General features: G+C 48.2%; 1 protein-coding gene across 1 annotated transcript in view; it reads left to right on the top strand.

Annotated features, from left to right (window-relative positions):
* The window catches only part of LOC143397283 (signal peptide, CUB and EGF-like domain-containing protein 1), a 97,014-nt gene that overhangs the window by 5,333 nt on the left and 69,176 nt on the right, over window positions 1-22,505 (top strand). The window contains exon 3 of the mRNA XM_077109277.1: window positions 15,160-15,288. Coding sequence (XP_076965392.1) covers window positions 15,160-15,288 — 129 coding nt within the window. The remainder of the gene's footprint in view (window positions 1-15,159; window positions 15,289-22,505) is intronic.

Below are 22,505 nucleotides of genomic sequence, written 5' to 3'. Positions count from 1 at the left end.
CTGGCCTGAGCTAGGGGTCCGACTCCAGCTCTGGCTCTTGCTGACTTTGTGGGCCTCGTTCCTCCTGGGGAGGAGGGAGGAGGTCGGGTTGCCCCTCTGGTGTGAGGAGGAGGCTGTGTCTTGCTGCTGGAGCTACAATGCCTCTCCAGGGCTCCAGCCTCTGCCCTTCACTTCCTGAAACATTAAAGCCCCAACACTCATGCGCTGGGATCGTCCGTGTTTCCGAGTCCCTGTTTCTCACCTCCTGCCGAAGCTCCTGTCCTCTTTTTGGGTCCAGGATAAATCTAAAGGTGGATCATTCTTTAATTTACCTCCTCCAGGAAACCTTCCCTGATAACCTCCTCTCTCTCTGTTACACACGTGTGCATTCCTGTGTGCGTGCACGCACACACACACACACACACACACACACACTCACACCATGCAGTAAGTACCTATTAGCTTCCCGGAGGCCCCTAGGCTTCCCGTCATGGCTGTTCTGACTCTGGGTTATCATGGTGCTTCTTGCTCCCCAGTGAGCCAAGCATGGGCTTGGTGTTGGGGATGTCACATGGAAGCTGTCAGACTCAGCTCACGGTGAGCTCCTCAGCTACAGAGAGCCTGGCACAGCATGGGCATGCTGGATGTGTTGGTCTGAGTTGGCTCTCGATGGCCCAGGCTGGAGCTCTTCCTGGACCAGTTGCCTGTGAGAGCAAGTGTTGGCTGGGAAGCACGGAGCACAGGGTGTCTGGGGGTCTCCTTCTTGCCATGTTGACTTGACCCTGTGTCATGCACAAGAGCTGGGAGAGGCCTGGCCTCGCATGGAGAGATGGCTGCAGCCACCTCTGAAGTGGACATTTAGTGGGTGGCTTGTCCTCCCCAAGCCTGTTTCTCCTTTAGTTTTGGGGGCCTAAAATACTCCCTGCCACAGCTGGTCCTGGAGACTGAGATGCGGTGCGGTATACTGGGGCCCGCCTGCCTCGCAACCTGGCTCCCCATGGGCATCAGTATACACTATGTGCTCAATATGCAGATGAAGATGTCACTACCACCACCTCCATCCTCTGTTCCCACTACTTCTCAGAGAGGTCACAGGCTCTGCTGCAATTAGGAACAAGGAAGACCTTTGAAATCCTGCATGCAACAGAGGTGATGGTCATGGTCCTGTCTGTTCCTGCCCTGCAGGAGCTTGTCGGCTCGTGATGTTGTACGGACTGAAGTTATTTATCCGTGGACATTCTTGTTAGCAGGTTTAGGATAATACGAGGGGTGCACCTGTGCCTGTTGATCGGCCTCATCAGTGGTAGATAGAATGACTGTTAGGAACAAAGAGCAGGATGCCATTTGGTCACTTGCTCCCTAAACCCTCATGAGTGAACCCCACATGCTAGTGTGGGTTCCAGAGTCCTGAGTGGACCCTATCCTACTTACATGAGGTATTCTCATTCCTGGGGACCACCCATAGTTCTCAGTTGGTACTGACACATCCTGCTGGAGCCTTCCCCAAGGACCACCAGAACCCTCCCTGGCTTCCCCTGGAGGACTGTGCAGAGGCTTCCAGGGCCATGGAGACCACCTAGATGCTCATCTCCTTGCTTTGCAGATGGAAAAATGGAGGCCAGTGAGGGTGGAGGTCTAATGGGGTTGGGACAAGAGCCCAGGTGTGGTGGGCCGTTTCTCCACGCTGTGTCTATATGTGATCATGACCATGTGTCCCTTTTTGCTCCAAGAAGAGGAATGCACAGTCCTTATTCAGCTAAAAGAGAGAAGGTAAAGCATGGGCTCAGAGCCAGACTGCATATGTTCAAATCTGGGCTGGGTAGCCTGGGCAACTTACTTAAGCTCCATTAGTTTATTTGTAAAATGGACATGCTACTAGTTCCTGCTTCCTGAGGGTTAAATGAGCTAATGTATTAACAATGCTTTAACATCACCTGGCACATAGGACATCCCATATAAGTACGAGCTGCTGTTACTGTGATCATGATATTGGTGGTGGTGATGATAAGGGTGATGTTTGCTGTTGATAGTGATGATTGTGGTGATATTGTTAATGATGATGGTGATGTTGAAGGTGAAGGTGGTGGTGAAAGTGGTGGTGATGGTGGTGATAATTATGATGGTGGTGATGGTGGTGGTGGTGCGTCTTGGAGGAGGTAATGGTGGAGGTGGTGATGATAGTGATGATGAAGATAGTGATGGCGATGTTGAAGGTGAAGGTGGTGGTGGAGGTGATGGTGAAGGTGGTGATGGTGATGGTGATAGTGAAGGTGGTGGTTATGGTGACCATGATGTTGACAGTGATGTTGATGAGGGTGTCTTTGATATTGGTCATCCTTATAGTTTATGTTGATGAGTGTAAGTCAATGATCATAAATGTTGTGATCAAAATCTAAATAGAGATAAAGGTTTTGTCTTTTTCCAACAACCTCCAGGACCTAAAATGGCTGGGAAAAGAGGCTTGCTGGTTCCTTGACTGTTCATATAAATCCATGCATACATCCAATTCCCCATAGCGATGTGTGGACCTGCAGCATCTGCAGATGACCATCTACCTAGAAGATGCAAGTTAAAACACACAGACAGGCTTTCCTATGTGCGCCTGAACCTACTTCAGGAGTAACAAACATGCTTCCACCTTCCTTTACTGCAGACATCAGTAATTGATCCCCACGCCCTCCACGTGGTCATTTCCAGGGTTGAGGAAACCCATTTTCCCTCCCTGGGCTGCTGCATCTGCAGGCCCTGAGAGGGAGGGGGGCCTGCAGAGGTCGGAGTCTTGGGGGGATGAGCCCCCATTCTACACATCCCATAGGCTTTTGCTGTTTATTGTGATGAACCCAGAGGATGGATTCTCAATGAAGCGTGCCCTGGGAATGTGGCTTCCACGATCTCCCTGGTTCTTCATGGGAGACAGAGCCAGGTGGTGGGAAGCCCTGCCTGGGGCTGTGTGAGCCTCTTCTGTCCTTGGCAGTGTTACCGGTGGGACTTCTGCTGGTTGTGAAACACTTGTCAGAAAACTCAGTACCAGAGGCAACCCACCCACATTCTGGGAAGAGCTGCACCTTTAAGACCGTCTTGCTGTGTGGCTTGTGGCCTCCACATGCAGAGCCACTGTGAAGCTGTGTTCTGGGCTTGCTATAGCCAGAAAGAGTTACTTACCTTGGCCAGCTAGGTAAGGCTCTGAGAGAGGCAGGGGTCGTGTGAGTGTTTGCTTGGCAATTTGCATCTTTACAGAATCTGAAGTTAAAAGAAACTTCACAGGGCATCAAAGGGCCCCCCTGTGTTCCACAAGTGACCACTGCTCGTGTTGCCCTCTCGGGACCTATAAATACCTGTTTTAATCCAGCCATGCTACATTCATGTTTTCCTGGAATGTGGGTCCCTTGAGGAAGGGTTTTTGACCTGTTCTTCTCCCCTCCCCGGAACCCAGCAGGTGTGGAGGGCATTTGTTAGAGGAAAAGGCAGGCAGATGTGTCCCCAAGGACACCTCCTCCAGGAAGCCTTCCCTGGTTCTCCAGACAGGTGAGCAATCCTCCAGGGGAGCTTCTGTCCTCCGAGCCCCTGCCATCCTGGTTGTGATGACCAATGTGGCTTCCCTGGAGCAAAGCCCAGGCTGGTGTTAGCACCCAGTGCTGGAGGTACCAGGAAAGGCCTCCCAGGGGCCTCAAAAACTCTGAAGACTGTTGAGGGCCATAGCCGAGTCGGGATGACGCATGGCATTTTTGCCAGAAGCAGTGGTTGAGAGGTGACGCCAGGGAGCCATTAAGATGATGACTTTTGAGTTCTCGCGGAGTTCCCATTGAGTTCGCGGTTGAGCTCTCCCGGGGATTCCTGGAGAGTTTGTGTTGGTTGGTGAAGTTCTGGTGGAGGTTGGTGTGTGGTGTGTCCCGGAGAAAGTCGCGTGGGTGGCATTCGCGGGAGTTCGGAAATAAAGTTTGTTCCTGCTTGAGTGGCTCGTGATTTGTGCCCAGCCAGACTGCAGCAGAAGACTTCACAGATAAGGAAACTGAGGCCCAACAGGGGAGAGGACTAGGCTAAGGATGGCTGGTGTGTCCAGACAGGTGGCAGAGTTCACTTGGGACACTGGCCAGTCTCCAGTCAGGTGGGCCAGCTAAGGCAGCAGGGCCTAGATTCTAGTCCCACTCAGCCTTGGGTTCTTAGCAGCAGGCAGGGTCCCCAGGTCTGAAAGCAGTGAGATGGGGGGTCCTAACGAGGGAGTGACAAGAGGACACTACAGAAACGCTTGCCTTTTCACATGTCCCCTCCCTTGCTGCTGCCACCTTGTTTGACATCAGTTGTGAATGTGAGCGTTTGGAATCTCAGTGCTGGTTGCAGCAGGGTGGGGATGCCCTGGCTCAGCCTCAGGCTCAGCACGGCCACTTAGACTCTGGTTTGCTAGTCCTTCCCTTCCCCAGCTTGCCCAGTGCTCTTCTTTCTTAGTTGCTCAAACTCTCCTCAGGGCCTTTGCACATTCTGTCTATCTGTCCCCTTCCTTTTGTCAAGCCTGTGCAACCCCAGCTCACTGGACGCCTTGGGTAGGGGCACTTTGGAAGCTTCCAGGGCCAGCCTTGTGCTGGCCTTCTGGTCTGAATTAGCCAGGCCTGTTTGTGCTCATTCTGCCGGAGGGGCAGGCTGGGGTGAGGAGGGGGCACTTCATCCCCTTAAATGCTTCAACTCATTTAACCTTAATTGCCTTGTTTTCATAGACATTTGCTGAGGAAAAGGACCAAATTATAGCTTGAATTGGGTCTTACTAATCTTAATTAAAAGCTCTCGTTTATAATCAGGACCAGGCCTCAAATGAGGAGCAAACCGCCCTCAAATGGCTTGTTTAAATCACTAAGCCCTTTTTGCTAATCACTGTTTAGTCTGAACCAACAGCACACATCACCCCCTCTATGTGTACTTAATTTTTTAGACCACTTATTCAAGTGGTTTATTCCATTTTCAAGTTCCAACGCAGGCCTTTCCCAAAATGCTGTAATTAAAACTCTTGGGGGAGATACGTTTTTGTTTTGGCCACAGCATTTTAAATGTATTACTATTTTCCTCTTTTTGTGTGTGAAAAGGAAAAAATGACAACCTTATGGCCATCAGAGATCACAAAATTAGCATGTATGTAATGAATGTAAATAGTCACTTCCTGAATTTTATATCCCTGGGGCCTGCTTGTCAATCACAGCAGTTAGGTAGATTACAGAGCATGTTATTAAAGCGTTTTGACAAAACGCTCCTAATAACATACCCAGTGATCCATTTAGTTTAACATCAGAAAAAAAAAACTTCAAACCAATTGGCCTTCCTAGGGAATAATGTCTGTGACCTTATTAAATCATTTTCATCATTATTGCTGCACACTTTATTGAAACTCCAGACAAAATTCCGCTTTTGGGGCAGCCAGGAAAGGCCTGGGGAAGCAGGCTTTGGGCAGGGATGGGGGGGGGATTCTCCTTCAAGTCTTAAAGCATGCAATCGCACAAGCTCACATGAGCTCTGCCTGAGATGAAAACTCAAATCCTGCAGACCAGCAGGCAGGAAGAAGTTGGATGTGACTTAAAGTTCCAGGTTGCTGTCAGCTAGCAATTAGGCAGTGCTGCCTGCAACTGGTCCCAGCTCCACAGCAGAGGTTAGGCCACTTGGAACGTCCTCACAGCCCATGTCCATTTTTAGAAGAATAAATGGGAAATTCAGCTCATGCATATTGGCATTTAAGTGTTGGAGGCAAGTACACCTCTCTGCCTTGGTTTGCCCATCTGTAAAATGTATGCCCTGGACTGGATTCAGGGAAACATCAAGAATGTTTGCTGAGCTTCTACTCTGGGCCAAGCTTGGTGCTGGAGCTGAGGCCTGTTTCCTGCCCTTGACCTCACTGGTTAGGGGGAAAGACAAAGTGACAGCAGGATTTGGAAAGTGATGGAAAGAAGACTCAGTGGGGGCAGAGGAGAGAGGAAGGGAGGAACTTGGGGAGGGCTCCTTAGAGGAGGTGCCAGGTGAGGAAAGAGAGCAGAGGCAGGTCTCTGTCGTTCCCTCCAGCTCCATTTGTAGCAAGAAGGATTCAGAAGCCTCGATGACTCAGTGAGTCCCCAGAGTGATCATTATCTTGAGCCTGGTGTCCAGCAGCACCTGCCTTACAGAATGTGCATTTGGCCTGAGTAGAGGCTTGAGGAGGGTGAGGGGCCTCCGCCTCTGCCTCCCACCCCTTAGTATCTCCCAGCTCCCCAGGCAGCAGCCCCTCTCTGCCCCCTTCCGCAGGGCCCTCTCACCTCCTCTTGGCCGCTTCTTATTACAGTGGCTGTATTTGTTTTTCCATCAGAGGAATGCTAACCAGAAAAAAACCATTATTTCTAAAAAAATAAACTGTGGGCTTATTGGCCTTTGAATGCTACTGAAATGGATGTTGGCCTTCTCCAAAGGCCTTGAGACAAAGAGGACCTGGGGCCTTGTGTGAGCAGGCAAGGTCAGAGGGTCTCGGAGGGTGCTCTGAAGGGGTCCTCCAGATGGGCCAAGGCTGCTGCCTCTGAGAGGAGGAAGGGTATGATGTCAACTGCCACATGGGACTCTGGTCTGAGTCAACAGCTGCTGGGGTTGATCTTGCCCAGCCCTCCAGGATCCCCAGGATGCACCCCTCTCTCCAGAACTCCCAGGCCTCTGTCTGTTTTGCCCTTGTGCCAAGGGGTAGAAAGCTGAGAGTGGCCGTGGAGACCTGGCTTCCCTGCCTGTGTGGCCTGAGGCAGGCCTTAGCATGTTGACTGCCAAGTTTAGAGGAAGGCAGGCAATCCCGGCCCCTCGAGCACCCATTGTGAGAAGCTCCTGACTCGGGTGCTTTTCACCTTGGTGGGGCCTAATACTGGCTCAGTCTTTGGGGGTGGCAGGAGGAGTGTGCACATGCACATGCACTTCAGCTGAGGTTAGCCACCTGACCCTCCCCACGGCCAGTCTGTGGGCAGCCAGAGTCCTCCTGAGGCTGTGTTAGTCTGGGTCATTCCTTCCCTCCACCTGAGCTGGTAGTTCCTTGTGGCCAGGGTCCAGGCTGAGGGCAAGGGACCTGGGGAAAGCGTTGGCACAGAAGAAAGCAGGCAAGTTACTTGACCCCTGATAAGGATCATGGAGCCCATCCCTGATGGGAAGGTGGAAACTGGAAGCAGCCTGCTTGCATCTGAAGTTTGGCTTCGCCTCTCACTTGCTGGAAAATGCTGGGCAAGGGTCTGAAGGTTCTTTTCTTTTCTTTCTTTCTTTTTTTTTTTAGTTGTAGATGAACATAATACCTTTATTTATTTTTATATGGTGCTGAGGATTGAACCCAGGGCTTTACACGTGCTAGACAGGTGCTCTACACTGAGCTATAGCCCCAGCCCTCGGTTTCTTTTTCTAGGAGATGAGGAGAGTTGAGACCTTTTTACTTGGGTCACGGTAAGAGTGAAGCCAGTCACCATTAAGATGATCCTGGTGTGAAATTGCCACTACTTTTATTTTTATTACTGTTGGAAAGAAAGGGAAAGAAATCAAACTGCACCAGTTAGGCCTGCAGTCTGAAGGTGGAGAGAGGGAGGAAGCCTGAGCCTGAGTCCTGAGTTCAAGCTGTTGTAGGCCCTGACTTGCTGATGAGCTTAGTCCCCAGTTCCTCTCTCCCAGGCCTCAGTTACCCCTTTTTAAAGCCCAGGAAGGTGAATCAGAGGATCTCTAGGACCCAGGTCACCAATTCCAAGTAGTGACTGGATTTCCTTGCAACTGCATATTCCTAATTCACAGCTGCTAACTTCAGAGCACCCCTGACGGCCTGTGGTTCGGGTCTGGGGCATCTTCCCTGCCTTTCCCAAAGGGGATGGGAGAATGCCAGGCCTGTTCTGGGTAGGAGGGAGCAGCTTGGGGCCTCAGTTTGAGACTGGCAGAGCCCTGGGATTCCTTTCACTCCATCTCAGACAACCAGCAAGTCAGTTTCCCTGGACCAGACTGTGTCCACACCCATTATGTCCATGTCTTGATGCCAGGACTCAGGAACAGCCCCCAGTGCAGGGTTAGGATGTTGTTGAGAGAGAAAGGAAGTAATTAGTAGGTTCTTATCCTGTTGGTTTTATGGGGAACCCTCCCTGGTCTTTGGGAGCCATGCACCCCACCATGAACCTGGGCCGAGCAGGTAACATTGAGGTCATTTCAAAGTAAGCATCCTGTGGTCTCCCGGCATTCAGGCAGATCCCTGATGACCTAGCCAGCCCAGGGGATAAGAGCAATGACAGCATTAATTTGTTTTTAAAAAAATTTAAGCAACTTCATTGAGATATAATCCACATACCATACAGTTCACCCATTTAAAGTCTACAAGTCAGGACCTTTTAGCAAATTCAGAGTGCTTGTCACCACAGTTAGTTTTATAGTCTTCTTATCACTAGCCAAAGGAAGCCCATACTCCTTAACCATCACCCTGAGCCTCTCCTCCAGGCCTCTAGCCCCTGTGGCCCGAGGAAACTACTAATATGCTTTTGGTCTCCATAGATCAGCTTTTTCTGGTGCCTTCTTGTTAATGGAATCATAAAACACTTGATCCTTTGGACTGAGGCAGCATTAACTTTGAGTTCAGGCAGCCTAATCAATTCCTTGTTCCTCGTGTGGTCTTGGGATGGGCAGGCAACATCTCTGAGTCTCAGTTTTCTCTGCTGCAAAGTGAAGATATGAGCACCCAGCTTCCAGGATGGTTGTACACACAGGGCCTACATCTTGCCTCACGTTATAGGACTCAGTCACCAGAGGCTCCAGTCATCTGCTGTTTATTCACTCAATGCCCAGTACACTTTTGCTGAATACCTTCTGCCATGTTTTGAGGCTTAAGCTGAACAGGACATGATTCTTGAACCCATGGGCTTGCAACATCAAAGGACACAAACACAAGCAAATGAGAGTATGATGATGTCTGTTGGTGGGAGTGTGATGCCCAGAGTGGGCAGAGGGGTCATGTCTACCAGAAGATGGGCAAGAGCTTCAGAGAGGCAGTGACACTGGAGCTCAGGGCACTGGTGGGTAGGTGATGGGACAGGGGTAGGGGCTCCAGGCAGAAGGAACAGCTTGAGCAGAAGTGTGGTGGCCCAAAGCCACGTGGCAGACTGGAAGCTGCCAAGTGGCTAGACACCATGGTTATCTTGGTTCATGAAGTGGGGTGAGGGGAACCTTCCTGCTTTCTGGCTTGAGCCATGCTCATTGTGTGCAGTTAGAAATGGGAAAGTCTATAGATGTGTGTTGGTTTTGCATGACCTTTGACTTTTGCTGTAATTAACTGCTGGGTCCACTTCTGGCATTGTCTCAGCAGAAGGGAAACCTGATCGATGGATGCGAGGGGCCCTCAGAAAGCAGGTCTCCTTACTCAGTCATTACAGACCCAGAGCTTAACCTTGCACCACTGGAGAGTGGGACTTAATCCTTCCTGCTAGGCCACTGAGAAGCCCCCTTCCTAGAGTGTAATTAGCCAACAAACCGGATTAAGATTTATCCATCAGTGAAGACTCAACTTCCTAAGCCGCGCATCCCGTCCAGACGGCGTATGATCTGAGGAGTGCGTGGTCTCCCCAAAGCAGACAAAGGGAGGCCGTGCTGGTGCCAGGCGAGAGGGGCCTTTGTTAGAACATTCGGGCTCACTGCCTTGGAGGAGTGTCTAAGAAAAAGGCCAACTTGAGGGGAAACGAGAAAACATTTTCAGTAATGATCTCTGAGAATGGAGGATGTGGTGCTTTAAAAGTCCACATTTTGAGGTTTCCAGTCCTGATTTTCAAGACCCGAAAATAGTATTGAAATAAAAAGGGGAGGTATTCTGAGTCACTGCAGAACAATCTTTTAGAATCTGGACAACATGGAATAAATATATATTTTATAAGGCAGTGAGAATCAATTTTGAATTAAATGAAAAAAAAAGTCCTATTTGGGTTCCACTCCAGTGATGCTGGCAAGTCACCCAGCTGTGGGATTGTATGTGTGCATGTTGCCATTTTAATATAGGAAAAGTGGAACTGTATGACCTTTTTAAAAATCCCATAATAAGTGGTTCCCTGTGCTGGTTTTCTCTGCTCTTTCGGATGTTGGGAGCTGCCTTCTATTGGGAATAGAGTGTTCACTAAAAAAAAAAAAAAAATAGCTGGGGAAGGAGCAGGGGTGACTGAAAGAAGTTGGTGGGCTTCTCATCTTCAGGGTGGACTTCTGAAAGCTGGTCAGACCTTTTGTCCTGCCCACCTTCTCTGTGGGCATCAAGTCCCCACCCGGACCACCTTCAATCGTGGGTAGGTGCAGACATTGAAAATAAAATAACAATACACATGATATCTTTCCCTATCATTTATCTTAATGATTTTTTGGAGCATAGAATACTTTTTAAAAGCCTTCATCATATGCACCTTGAGGAAGTGGTTCCAACAGCAGAAAGAGAGCATGCATTTGAAAGCAGCCACTGCTGGGGGCCTAGTGACAAGGTCTCCTCTGGGTGTCTGTGTCCAGGCATTAGATTAAGGCCCACCCTTGATTACATCTGCAAAGACCCTATTTCCAAATCAGGTCACATTCTCAGGTGCTACAGGTTGGCTTCAACATATCTCTGGGCAACACAATGCAATTCGCAGCAGTCCTTTAAGAATGAGCATCCTTGGCCGGGCCCAGTGACAACACAACTGTAATCCCAGCAGCTTGAGAGTCTGAGGCAGGAGGATCACTAGTTCAAAGCCAGCCTCAGCAAAAGCAAGTTGCTAAACAACTCAGTGAGACCCTGTCTCTAAATAAAATACAAAACAGGGCTGGGGGTGTGGCTCAGTGGTTGAGTGCCCCTGAGTTCAATCTCCAGTACCACCCCCCTGCCAAAAAAAAAAAAACATAAGAATGAGCATCCCGATCTCTGCCTGTCCCTGACTTCCTTTACCTTCTGTGTGCCTGTTCTTTTTCTGATCCTAATGGTTCTTCAACAGATGTCTGAGCCTGATGAGTGTCTTGAAGGCCTGTGGGGCTTCTTCCAGTAGGTGATAGCTCCTGGATGTGGTTTTTACATAAGTCCATTTGTGTTGACAGAGATTTTCCTTAGTTGGTTTCTCTTATATATTAAAGGAAGAGGCTTGGATGCTTTTAAAAAACAAAACTTCAAGACACAAATGGGAAATCTGGGAAGATTTGATTTGTGAGCAAATGTCCTCCATTCTGGGTGCTGCAGGGGGGTCAAGCTGGCTGTCCCAGAAGCTTGTGGGAGCATGTGAGTCCTGGGGACAGGAGAGGAACTGATGAGGCTAAGAGATGCTCAGGTCTGGGGGAATTCTCGGTGCAGATGAAGGGAAGAGACATGAGCAGTGAACCTCCCTGTACTCCAGCCCATTGGTGTCTACTGTGGCCTACCCTACGGAGTCAAAGAAAAGTCTAGAAGTTGTTTCACTGACTGTTCAATGATCATATGCTTTATGGCCATGGTGGTCAAATCATTTATCATCCCAATAATGAAAAGAGTACAGTTAGAAATGACACCCAGACAATAGGCATAAACTCTACCTATGCCAGGGAAATTGAGGTTCATCATTATTCCTAATCAGGGGAAGAAACACTCCTATTAGGAGGTCTGGGGATTCTCAGACCTCATCACTATTAAAACAGCTGGCTTACTTTCATTTTATGGGTGTGATTATAGACTGTGTTTCTTTCTTTGCTTTGGCTCAGCCATGTTGGTAGGTTGCCTTTTGTAATTGTGCTGGAATTACCAGACATATTTCTCCACAGTATTACCAGCTTATCTTACTCATCAACTGTCATTTGTTTTTCTTTGTCCTAACATCTTATTGGTTTTGAAGATCTTATCGCATGTATATCTTAAGCTTTTTGGATTGTTGATGTCTGAAAGAGTGGGTGGGTGAGGAGCGAATAGAAATTTGGGTAGATTGAAGGGTGAAGGTTGGAATATTAGGTATATGGATGAGTGGATAGGTGTTAGGATGTGTGTGTGTGGTATGTTTGATAGAAGCGTGGGTGTTTGGATCAATGAGTGGGTGGTTAGGCATTTGGATGCATTATTGGATGTGGGGGTGGGTGGATTTTTAGATTTAATAGGATGGGCATCTGGCTGAATATTTGGATGGATGCATGTATGACTGAATATGTGGATATATGAGCAGATGTGTGCCTGGATAAATGTATGGGTGCATAGATAACTGGATGAATGGAGAGGTGGTGAAATTTAGATGACATATTTTAGCATAAATAGATAAATGGAAGAATGGTTGGATGAGTATTTGTATGGATAGGTTATGGGGTAAGTGGATGGATAGTGGGTGGGTGGGTGGCTATATTGCTGACTGGTTGTTTGAGTAGATGTATATGCAACAGGCAGGTATATGTGTATGGATGGATGGACAGATTGACGGAAGGACGAGGAACAAGAGGAAGTATAGATGGGTACATGGGTGTTTGGATGACTGGATAATATTTTCTCAGTATATGGCATAAATATGTGAAGGGTGAAATAAAATGTATAAAGCATTTTGCCAATGACTGGTATGTGATGGACATTCTAACTTATGAGAAAGTACGTAGGCTTTGTAGAATGAAAGGCCTTTGTTCCAATCCTTACCCCACCACTTACTATGTGACCTTGAGCAACTGCCTGACCTCTCTGTACTTTAGTTTGCATAACTATAATATACAATTAAAATACCTATTCCAGAGGGTTGCTGTGAGAATTAGAAAGGCTGGTGGATATTTCCAGAATAGGCCCTGGCTTTCTTCCTTCTGAGGTACAGAGAGAGTGAGAGCTAGAGAGAAAGACAGGGAGTGGACAGGGAGAATTCTTTTACCTAAGTATGAAATAAAAGTCCTTTCCCTTAGTCTGTTTGATCCAACCCATGTCACATATATTCCATGGGACCAACAACAATTGCTAGTGGCCCTTTCTGTTTGGATTAGATTGATCAGACTTGGAGGCCGTGGGTTTTACCCGGCATGGAGCCAGTCTCTGCAGAGGATGGGAGGGGCCTAAAGGCCAGCCTCTAGAGCTGGACCTGGCCACCTTCCCCTGAGTCACCTGATTGAGAGAGGGAACAGTTCTGGAGCTACTGAATCTTGAGCAATGAGAGATGATACTCATGGTGGCAGGTAATGGAAAGAAGTGACCACTGGGCAACCCGTCACCATGTTAAGGGTATGGAAAAATCACATCTGGTAGCTGATATGAAGATAATGTGGAAGGAAAACAATATTCACTGTGATGGGGACCCCTGGGGCATGCGCTCGTTGCATTAAGTTGGGCTGTAATGCCTTTAGAGTGTATGCAGATCTAGCGAGGGTGGTGCTTAGATTGGTGTGTCTGGGTCTCTGGAGACAGGCTGGGGCTTGGAGACTGGGAAGCAATCAGTATCCCTCTATTTTACGAACTTACGCACCCTTTCAACAAACCTAAAGTCTCACATCCTCCTTTAATGTCACTAAACCTACTACACATAGAGATTAAAATCAGTTCAAATGAGTTCGGAATCGAGTCTGCTTCCTAGGCTGATTTGATGGCCCCTGAGAGCAGGGAGGTGAAGCCTCCTATCTTGGGGACCTTTGGAGACCTGCTCCGCTTGGTGGGCTGGCTGAGTGGACACCAGGGTGAGTGTCCTTGAGTCAAGTCTCGCCTCGGCTCTGCGGTCTCTTGCAGAGCTCCTGAGGCTGCCTCTAGTTTGCAGACTGCGCTCCTACTGGGAACTGGTCAGCTGGCCTGGTGGGTCCCCCACGGGTGCTGTTCTCTGCACCAGCCGGCGGCATGGTGTCCGGGGCCTCTGGGCAGCTCCCCAGGCGGTGGAGGAAGTATCCAGGTTGGCCTTCGGGCCCCTCTCGTCCCCGCAGGCGTGGGGCCGAACCCACGGCCTTGAAAACCCCGGTCCTGTGGACTGCGGCCTTCTGCTCAGCTGCCTCTGAGATTCACTTCCGGTCCTACTGGGTGCCGGCGTTTCCGGTTCCGGCGTTTCCGGTTCCGGCTGGCTGCGGCACTTCCGCCCCCAGCCACCCAGGCTCCAGAGCAGGGCCGCGTGGTTGAAACCCGCTGCACGCTACCGGCAACCCATAGCGTGGTGTGCCCTGGTGAACTTGGACCAGGGACGGTGGCGTCCACGTCGCTGGGAGAACGATGTGGGGTTTGGCCGCGGACTTGGGTGTGGAAGCGGCTGTGGAAGGTCAACCAGGTGCCCCTGAGGTGTCCTGGCCTTCTCTCTGGGTCTCAGGGCTGATGGCCTTGGGCCCCTGAGGGGAAACATTGAAAAAGACTTATGACAGCAAAAAGGGTGACCTTTACAAAGGCCATTGACCATTGTTTAGGAGACAGAAGCCTTTGTTACAACAAGGAAGCCAGACTGTGGAAATGCAGACACCAAGGCTGAGATGGAAGGAAACCCTGGGGGAGTGTTTTAGTCAGCATTTTCACCGCTATGACCACAGACCCAACCAGCACAATCAGAGAAGGGACAGATTGTTGGGGGGCTCCCACGGTTTTAGAGGTCTCAGCCTCTAGATGGCTGGACTCCCTGGGGCTACAGGTGACATAGAGCATCCAGGCAGAAGAGTGTGGCAGAGGGAAGCATCTCATGGTGACCAGAAAGAGAGCGAGCTGGAGCTTTGCATGCCAAATGTAAATCCATACCCCACCCATGCCCGCCTTCAGTTTACCCCAATAGGTGACTAGCTCACTGATTGGATCAAGGCTCTCCCTAACTCAAGTCATTTCTCGCTGAACCTTCTTACATTGTCTCACCATTATGGGGAGTTAGTGGACTTTTGTTTCAATCCACAGATTGCACTTTTGGGTGATGGGCAAAGCTGATTTACTGTGGTCTCCCCTGTCTCAAGAGAGCCAGTTTCAGAGATTGTAAACACAATCCCCATGCATTCAGCCTCCTATTCATTGAGAGCCTTTCAAGGGAGCCAGAACCAGGTGCAAATCTTGCGTGCTTCACTGTGCTAGGAATCGGAAGGCACCGCACACGTGCCTGGTGCATGGCCCTACTCTGAAACTCCTGGCCAGCCTTGTTGCAGAGCCAGGATCATCATTTGTATAGTCCTTATGTTTCCCATTCCCCAGGAAGTCCTTCAGTGAATACCTATTGAGTCCTTGCCTAATCACTCAGATCCAGTGGCTTCAGCAGTGGGGTGAGGGAACCCCCAGCTCTTCCTCTGACACCTCTTACATCCTTCATTTTACAGACATTGATGAGTGTGAGAATGACTACTACAATGGGGGCTGTGTCCACGAGTGCATCAACATTCCAGGAAACTACAGGTGTACCTGCTTTGATGGCTTCATGCTGGCACATGATGGACATAACTGCCTAGGTGAGTAATGCAGCCATGCCATGCTCTCTGGGCATGTCCTGCCTACTTGTTGGCTCCAGCTTACAGAGCTGGGGGCTGTGGGAAAGCTTGCCCTCCTTTGGTTCTTGTGTTGGTTTGCTCAGGCTGCCATGAAATACTGCAGACTGAATGGCTTAAAAAAATAGAAATTTATTTTCCTCACAGTTCTGGGGGCTGGAAGTTCAAGGTCAAGGAATTAGCAGATTTGGTTTCTTGGAAGGGCTCCTCTCCTAGATTTGAAGATGGCCATCTTCTTGCTGTATCTTCACATGGTCTTCCCCTTGTATATGCATGTGTTGGGTGTTTCTCTTTGTCCTGATCTTTTCTTATGAGGACACTGCATCTTATGAGGACACTGCATCATATTAGAGTAGGACCCTCACTAACAATTCTATTTTTTTTAACATTATTTATTTATTTATTTATTTTTGGTGTAGATGGACACAACACAATGCCTTTATTTTTTTTTTATGTGGTGCTGAGGACCAAACCCGTGTCCCGCCCGTGCTAGGTGAGCGCTCTAGCGCTGAGCCACAATCCCACCCCAACAATTCTAGTTTTAATTTACTTACCCCTTTAAAGATCCTGTCACCAAAGATAGTCACATTTGGAGGTATTAGAGGTTTAATTCCTTCAACATAAGAATTTCAAAAGGACACGGTTCAGTCCACAATTTTGTATATTCCTATGGCTCAAATATATTTTCAAGCTAGTTGTATAAAATGTATAAGCATAGTCTACTTTTGCTGAATAAAATTGGAAAAATATAGAAGATTAGGGAAAGAACTTGGAAAGCATCTTATCTTCACATGGTCTTCCCCTTGTATATGAATGTGTAGGGTATTCCATCCGTCTTCTCTTGTGTCCAGGTTGCACTACCCGCTGTGATGGTTGGATGATCCTCATGTTTTTGTCACTTGCTTCTCCTTCTAACGTCATATGCACCTAGGGTATTTTCCTGAGGCCCCTGTTGCCACCATCTCCTAGTTGCTCCATGGACTAAGTTGCCAACAACCTAGCTGAGTTTTGTGGGGCCACCGTAACAAAACTGGGTGCCATAAACAAGAGAGACTTATTCTTTTACACTTCTGGAGGTTAGGAGTCTACAAACAATTGGCAGGGTTGGTTCTGTCTGAGGACTACAAGTGAGGATCTGTTCTAGGCCTTTCTCCTAGCTTGAGGTATTTGTTGGCTTCTCCCTGTCTTCTCCCTGTCTTCACATATCTTAGCTCTATGTCCAAATTTCTCATGTTTCTAAGGAAACCAGTGGTGTTGGATTAGGGCCCACTATAACTATATCATGTTAACCTGATCATCTGCAAGACTGCATTTCAGAAGAAGTTACATTCACAGTACTGGGGTTTAGGACTTCAACGTGTTTTGAGGGGACAGCATTCAGCCCATAATAGGTGTTCACCATCTGTAACAAGAGAAACAGCCTCTCATGGTAGAACATGCATGGCTGTTGGGAGCATGCCTGCCTGTCCCCAAGCCTGCTCCTGCCATGGCTGCTGAATGACTAGAAGCATAGCAGCTAGAGACCAGATTAACAGTCTGGATTTGGCAGGAGCATGACCAGGGATGAGTTATTTACTTGTTGGAGGTCTTGGTTACTGTTCACAGCAGTAATGTCAAGACATCTCAGCAGCAGACTGGCCCAAGTGCCCTCGAGCTTGTGGCTGGTACTGTCGTCATGGTCTCTGAGCCTCCTCTTCCCATTCTAAAGTAGGATCTCAGTGCCACCCACACCATTAGGCTGTGTGCAAGGATGAAATGACAGTGTGAATGAAGTGACTAGCACTTACTAGGTGCTGTTTTGATAGGCATTATTGTTTTCTGGAGGACTTGGCTACCTTTCTGTTTGCTTCTTTTGTTAGTTCTCACCATCAGAATCCAAAGGTGATTCTCTTTCCTGTCTTCCCATGTGTAGAATCCTTCGCTTGAGTGGAACTAAGGAACCAAAAAGTCACTTGGATTTTTGATGGCCTTTGGTGCAGCACTTTCTAAAAACTCTGAGCAAACCTTCCATCCTGCCACCTAGTTTGGGGGCACATAGTATGGACAATGTGACACCCTGAGCACTTGGGGACTCTGCCTCTTAGTGGCAAGTTAGCCTGAGTTTCCTGCCTGTTTTTGTTTAATTCATGTTGGGTCTCAGATGATGTTATGGGATACAGATCTGTGAACATGTAATTATACCCAAATCAGTGCCAAAACAGAGGCCTGGACAGCAAGTTCCTATGAAAGTTTCTCCTGGATGAAGTGGGAGTGGGGAAGGGAGCGGGGTTAAGGGGTGGGGGGCTTCAAAGAGGAGCTAGTTCAAAGTGGGATCTCCTGAGACTGAGGAGAAGTTGGCTAGGTGGAGGACCTAGCCTGCATTGAGGGCTGCAGGCAGTTCATCGAGGCTGGGCTCAGAGTATATGGGAGGAGTGCTGGACGGTGGGACCACAGAGCCAGGCAACTGCATTATGGCACACACCAGTTAAGTATTGTCATTTAATCCTCCCAAAATATAAGTGCTCCACTGTCCCAGTTGTTTGCGTATCCTGTCAGTAACCAGTTAGTCAATTCAGGCAGAGCTTACAGACCCTGTGGGACAGCCCATTAGAAGCAGGCAGTATCACTCAGTGGCCAAGAGAACAGACCTTGGGAACTGCCAGTTTGGGACTAAATCCTGGCTTTCCAGTTTGAGTAGTGTGATCTTCGCCTGCCTTGTGCCTGTCCATATCTGTAAAAAGGAATGCATAAGCCCTATCGTGTTGGGTTCTTGTGAAGTTTCAGTGTGAGCACAGATGTAGAGCAGAGAGCAGAGTGCCTGACACCAGACCCAAAATGTCACAGTCTTTCAAATGACACGTGTTGATGTGAGCTGATTTGACACTCTGTGGACCTCACAGGGGCCAGGGCCCTGTCTGCACTCTCTGGATTGTGTCTGACCCACGGGGCTCCCCTGCTGGCCCCAGCACTACGATCTGTGCAACACCACCTGCCCATAAATGCTCTGCTGTTCTCCATGTCAGGAGTACCCCGGCTCTCCGGGCCCAACCCTACAGACCCACTGTGGAGTCTGGTGGATCTTTATTTCAACAGCATTATTTTCCCAGCAGATTTTTTTTTACACTGATTAATTTATAAGAACTGGGTAAGACTCCCACCTTCCTGCTGCCCCACACTACACCATCACCTTTGAGTGCAGAGTGCAGCTTCATACGGCTCAGATGTACACATGTGGCAACCAAGACAAGCAGCTCCCTGTGGCAGCCCTACCTTTAACTGAGGGAAGACTCTTCCCATAGACTTCTTTTTGTTTTTCTTCTCAAAAAGAAACTCCAGCTAGGAATTAAACCAGAGATATAAGCTCTAGGATATATAAAGGACTCAAAAAGCTAAACACCAAAAAACAAACAAACAAACAAAAAAACCCAAATAACCCAGTCAATAAATGGGCCAAGGAACTGAACAGACACCTCTCAGAGGATGATATACAATCAGTCAACAAATATATGAAAAATGTTCAACATCTTTAGCAATTAGAGAAATTTTTTCTCTAATGCAAATTAAAACTACTCTATGATTTCATCTCACTCCAATCAGAATGGCAGCTGTTAAGAATACAAATAACAATAAGTGTTGGTGAGGATGTGGGGAGAAAGGCACACTCATACATTGCTGATGGGACTGAAAATTGGTACAATCAATATGGAAAGCAGTATGGAGAGTCCTTGGAAAGCTGGGAATGGAACCATCATTTGACTTAGTGTAAACCCAAAGGACTTAAAAAACAGCATACTACAGGGACACAGCCACATCAATGTTTATAGCAGTGCAATTCACAATAACTAAACTGTGGAACCAACCTAGATGCCTCTCGGTAGATTAATGAATAAAGAAAATGTAATATATATACACAATGGAATATTACTCAGCAATAAAAGAGAATAAAATCCTAGCATTTGCAGCTAAATGGATGGAGTTGGAGAATATAATGCTAAGTGAAGTTAGCCAATCCCCAAAAAAAACAAATGTCGAAGGTTTTCTCTGATATAAAGAGGCTGACTCATAGTGGGATTGGGAGGGGGAGCATGGGAGAATTAGACGAACTCTAGATAGGGCAAAGGGGAGAGAGGGGAAGGGAAGGGGCATGGGGGTAAAAAAGATGGTGGAATGAGATGGATATCATTACCCTAAGTACATGTATGAAGACACAAATTCTGTGAATATACTTTATATACAACCAGAGATATGAAAAAATTGTGCTCTATATGTGTAGTAAGAATTATAATGCATTCTGCTGTCATATATAACAAATTAGAATCAAATTAGTTAATTAATTAATTTTTTTAAAAAAGAAACTCCAGCTCAGGGAAGTCAGACCTCCATTTCATCTGGCTCCATTCCAGACTGAGCATGTGACCTTATGCTAGTCAGGTGACCTTTTAGAGCCTCAGCCCCCTCATCCATGAAATGCTGTGAGAATTAGATACCTGGTACAGCGTCAGGACATGGGAGCCAAAACAGACACTGCCCACGGTCAGCTTGGCCTGGAGTTGGAAGATTCAGGGTCACACTCTGGCATCACCACTCATACATCACAGCCTGTGTGTCCCGCTCCTCGACCTTCCTAGCCTTTGTACCCCAGCTATGAAACAGGTCAGCGGTGCCAGCCGCAGAGGAGTGGGAGGTGATTAAATCTGAAGATTAGAGATTAGAGAGTAGAAAGCTCGGCACACAGATGTAAACCTCTGTTCCAGTGCTGGCTGTTGTCACCGTATCATGGCAGAGGTTTCAGGCTGGCAGCCATAGCCCTCATCTGACCCACAAGCACGTCTGGTTTATCCACACAGTGGTGGTGTTTGTTATTATAATTATTGAATGACTTGTCAACACTTAAAAATTAAGAGATATCACATAAAAATTGTTATTTCCAGCATCACTCCTGCTTAGCCACAGTCATGCAGCCTGACATTTGTGGGACTTGGGGCAGGAGTATAAATGGAGGCCCATACCCACATGGATATGTGTCTTATAGTAATGACAAAGCTCCAGACAGAATATCCTCTGTCTCTTCTGTCTGGACAAACATTACTTCCTAATAACTTGCAAGGCTAGACTTGAATTCAGAATTCTAGATCTCCATGAACTTTCATACCAGAAAGAAGTAGTGTAGACAGTGCCTGCTCCTCTCCCTGCTCCCCACTCCTGGCTCTATTCCACACCACAGTGAGCCTGAGGATACCCTAACGTGAATGTTGGAGCTATGGCCGTTCACTCCCAAAGCAGCTGCCCTTTTGCTGTGGCATAAACCTTAGTGTCATCTGTCTCTCTCAGAGCTGAATGCATGAGGCCATTTTGGCCAGGGAATTTTAGGGTCCTCAAATACCCAGAATATGGTCTGGAGCAATGTGTATGTTCCAGGTGTCCATGAATCCCACCCCCTCCCCCTGGACTCCTTACTGCATAGGGAGGGCTGCAGCTAGAGTTGGTGCAGAGCAGGGACCTCAGAGTATGAGGTCCAGGACAGGGGCACCTCTTGCCCACGTATCAGTGTGGTGCTAGCAGCAACTGAAATGGGCTCACTGCCCGTCCCTTGGAGGGGATATGTGCTCTCCTGATTGCCACAATCCCCGCCACTCCCCATTGCTCACCAGTCTGCTTCAGTCACTTGACTACCTGCCTGGAATTGTGTTTGTGCCACCTGACAAGTCAGCTCAGAGCCAACCCCAGGGCTGCTAGCTGGTGGTGAGAGGCTGGCTGCATTGTTGGAGGTCCTCTGAGGTTGACTCAGCCCCAGCCCATCATGCATTGGGAGAGTGGGTCCGTCTGTTTTGACTCCAGAAGTCTGGGTCAAGTTTGGTCCAGTTGTAACATTCCTCTCTGAACCATCACTGGATTCCTCAGGGCAAATCCTTGTCACCTTAGAAATCCATGGCAAGGGTTGAAATGGTCGCTGGTTAGGAGAGGAGGCTGGGGGCTGGGACTCTTGCCTGAGTTCTCACAGTGGAACCTTTTCTTTCCCTTTCTTTTGAGGAAACGAGGCTCTTTTCTTGTGGAGATGGCTTGCCCATGGCCGTGTCCTGGAAGGTGGCCAGCTCTGTCCTCTGGGGAGTACAGCCCTCTCTCTATTTGACATCTTTATTGAGGAATTTCTCAAATATAACAGAAAATGACACCAGAGGGAATTGGAACCATGATGAGATCTTGCTCAACCCCAAATGACTGCTTTTAGCTGTGTAATTACTTGAAATAGCAGTAGTTCTGTTTGAAAAATATTATTCCACACTCGACGCACTTGGACAGCAGAGCAGTACATAGGCTAATAGAATAAGATTTTTTTCATCTTAAATTAAAACCAGCAGTGGATAATTTTTTCCTGTCTCCACAAAGCAAGGCTCCTTTTTCTCAAAAGCCATTAGTTCACTTAGCCAGATGTTTTCTTCGACCTTAGTCTTTACCTTGACTTACTGAAAAATATGTTTCTCAAGTTGCTCACAGTTTGAGTTTTGGACTTTCAGCATTTTTTACCCCTGATGAAGAGAAGTCATCTGTACTAGGCTCGGCAGAACTGATGGATTAACCAGATCGCTCTGTAAACTCCCCAGAGCACTAGTGTGTGCCCCGCCTCACACTCAGCTAAGTTCCACAGGGTGGAATGAGGGGTGTTGTCAGGTTCCTGTGCTGCCGGAGCCACCTCATGTGGTGCTCATATTCTTTCACTAAGGCAGAGGCCCTTAGTGTCCTCTTTTTACACATGAGGAAACTGAGGCTTAGGGGGAGGGCAAGCGACCTACTCAAGGTCAGAATAGCTAGTAAGAAGTAGAGCTGCAACCAGCGTGCAGGCCTATGATTTTGCCACTTCAGGACCATAAACCTGTAAGCCTGTGCCCACTGCCCAGCCCTGACCCATAGTGCCCAAGACAGTGCCAGCTGGCTGTGCTCAGGGAAGGCTCCCTGACATATGATGTTAGACTGCCATCGGTCCTGAGTCCTGAGGGCATTCAGAAATCCATTAGGCTAGTGCTAGAGCACTAGAGGGAAAGAGGGTACCCCTCACTCCAGAGAGTTCATGCCAAGAGTACCCCCTCCCTCAAAGCCTTTTCTGCCTCCCTGGGCCAAGGAAAGAGCTTGTTGCCTTGTTTAGACAACTTGGATGACCCTTGGGACATTGTCTCACCCTATCTGTGCAGAGCCCTTTTCTCCCA

This window comes from Callospermophilus lateralis, chromosome 4, assembly GCF_048772815.1.
Source record: "Callospermophilus lateralis isolate mCalLat2 chromosome 4, mCalLat2.hap1, whole genome shotgun sequence".
In the NCBI taxonomy this organism is placed as follows: domain Eukaryota; kingdom Metazoa; phylum Chordata; class Mammalia; order Rodentia; family Sciuridae; genus Callospermophilus; species Callospermophilus lateralis.
The sequence above is the reverse complement of the archived record's forward strand: the minus strand, read 5'-3'. Positions and strand labels throughout refer to the sequence as shown.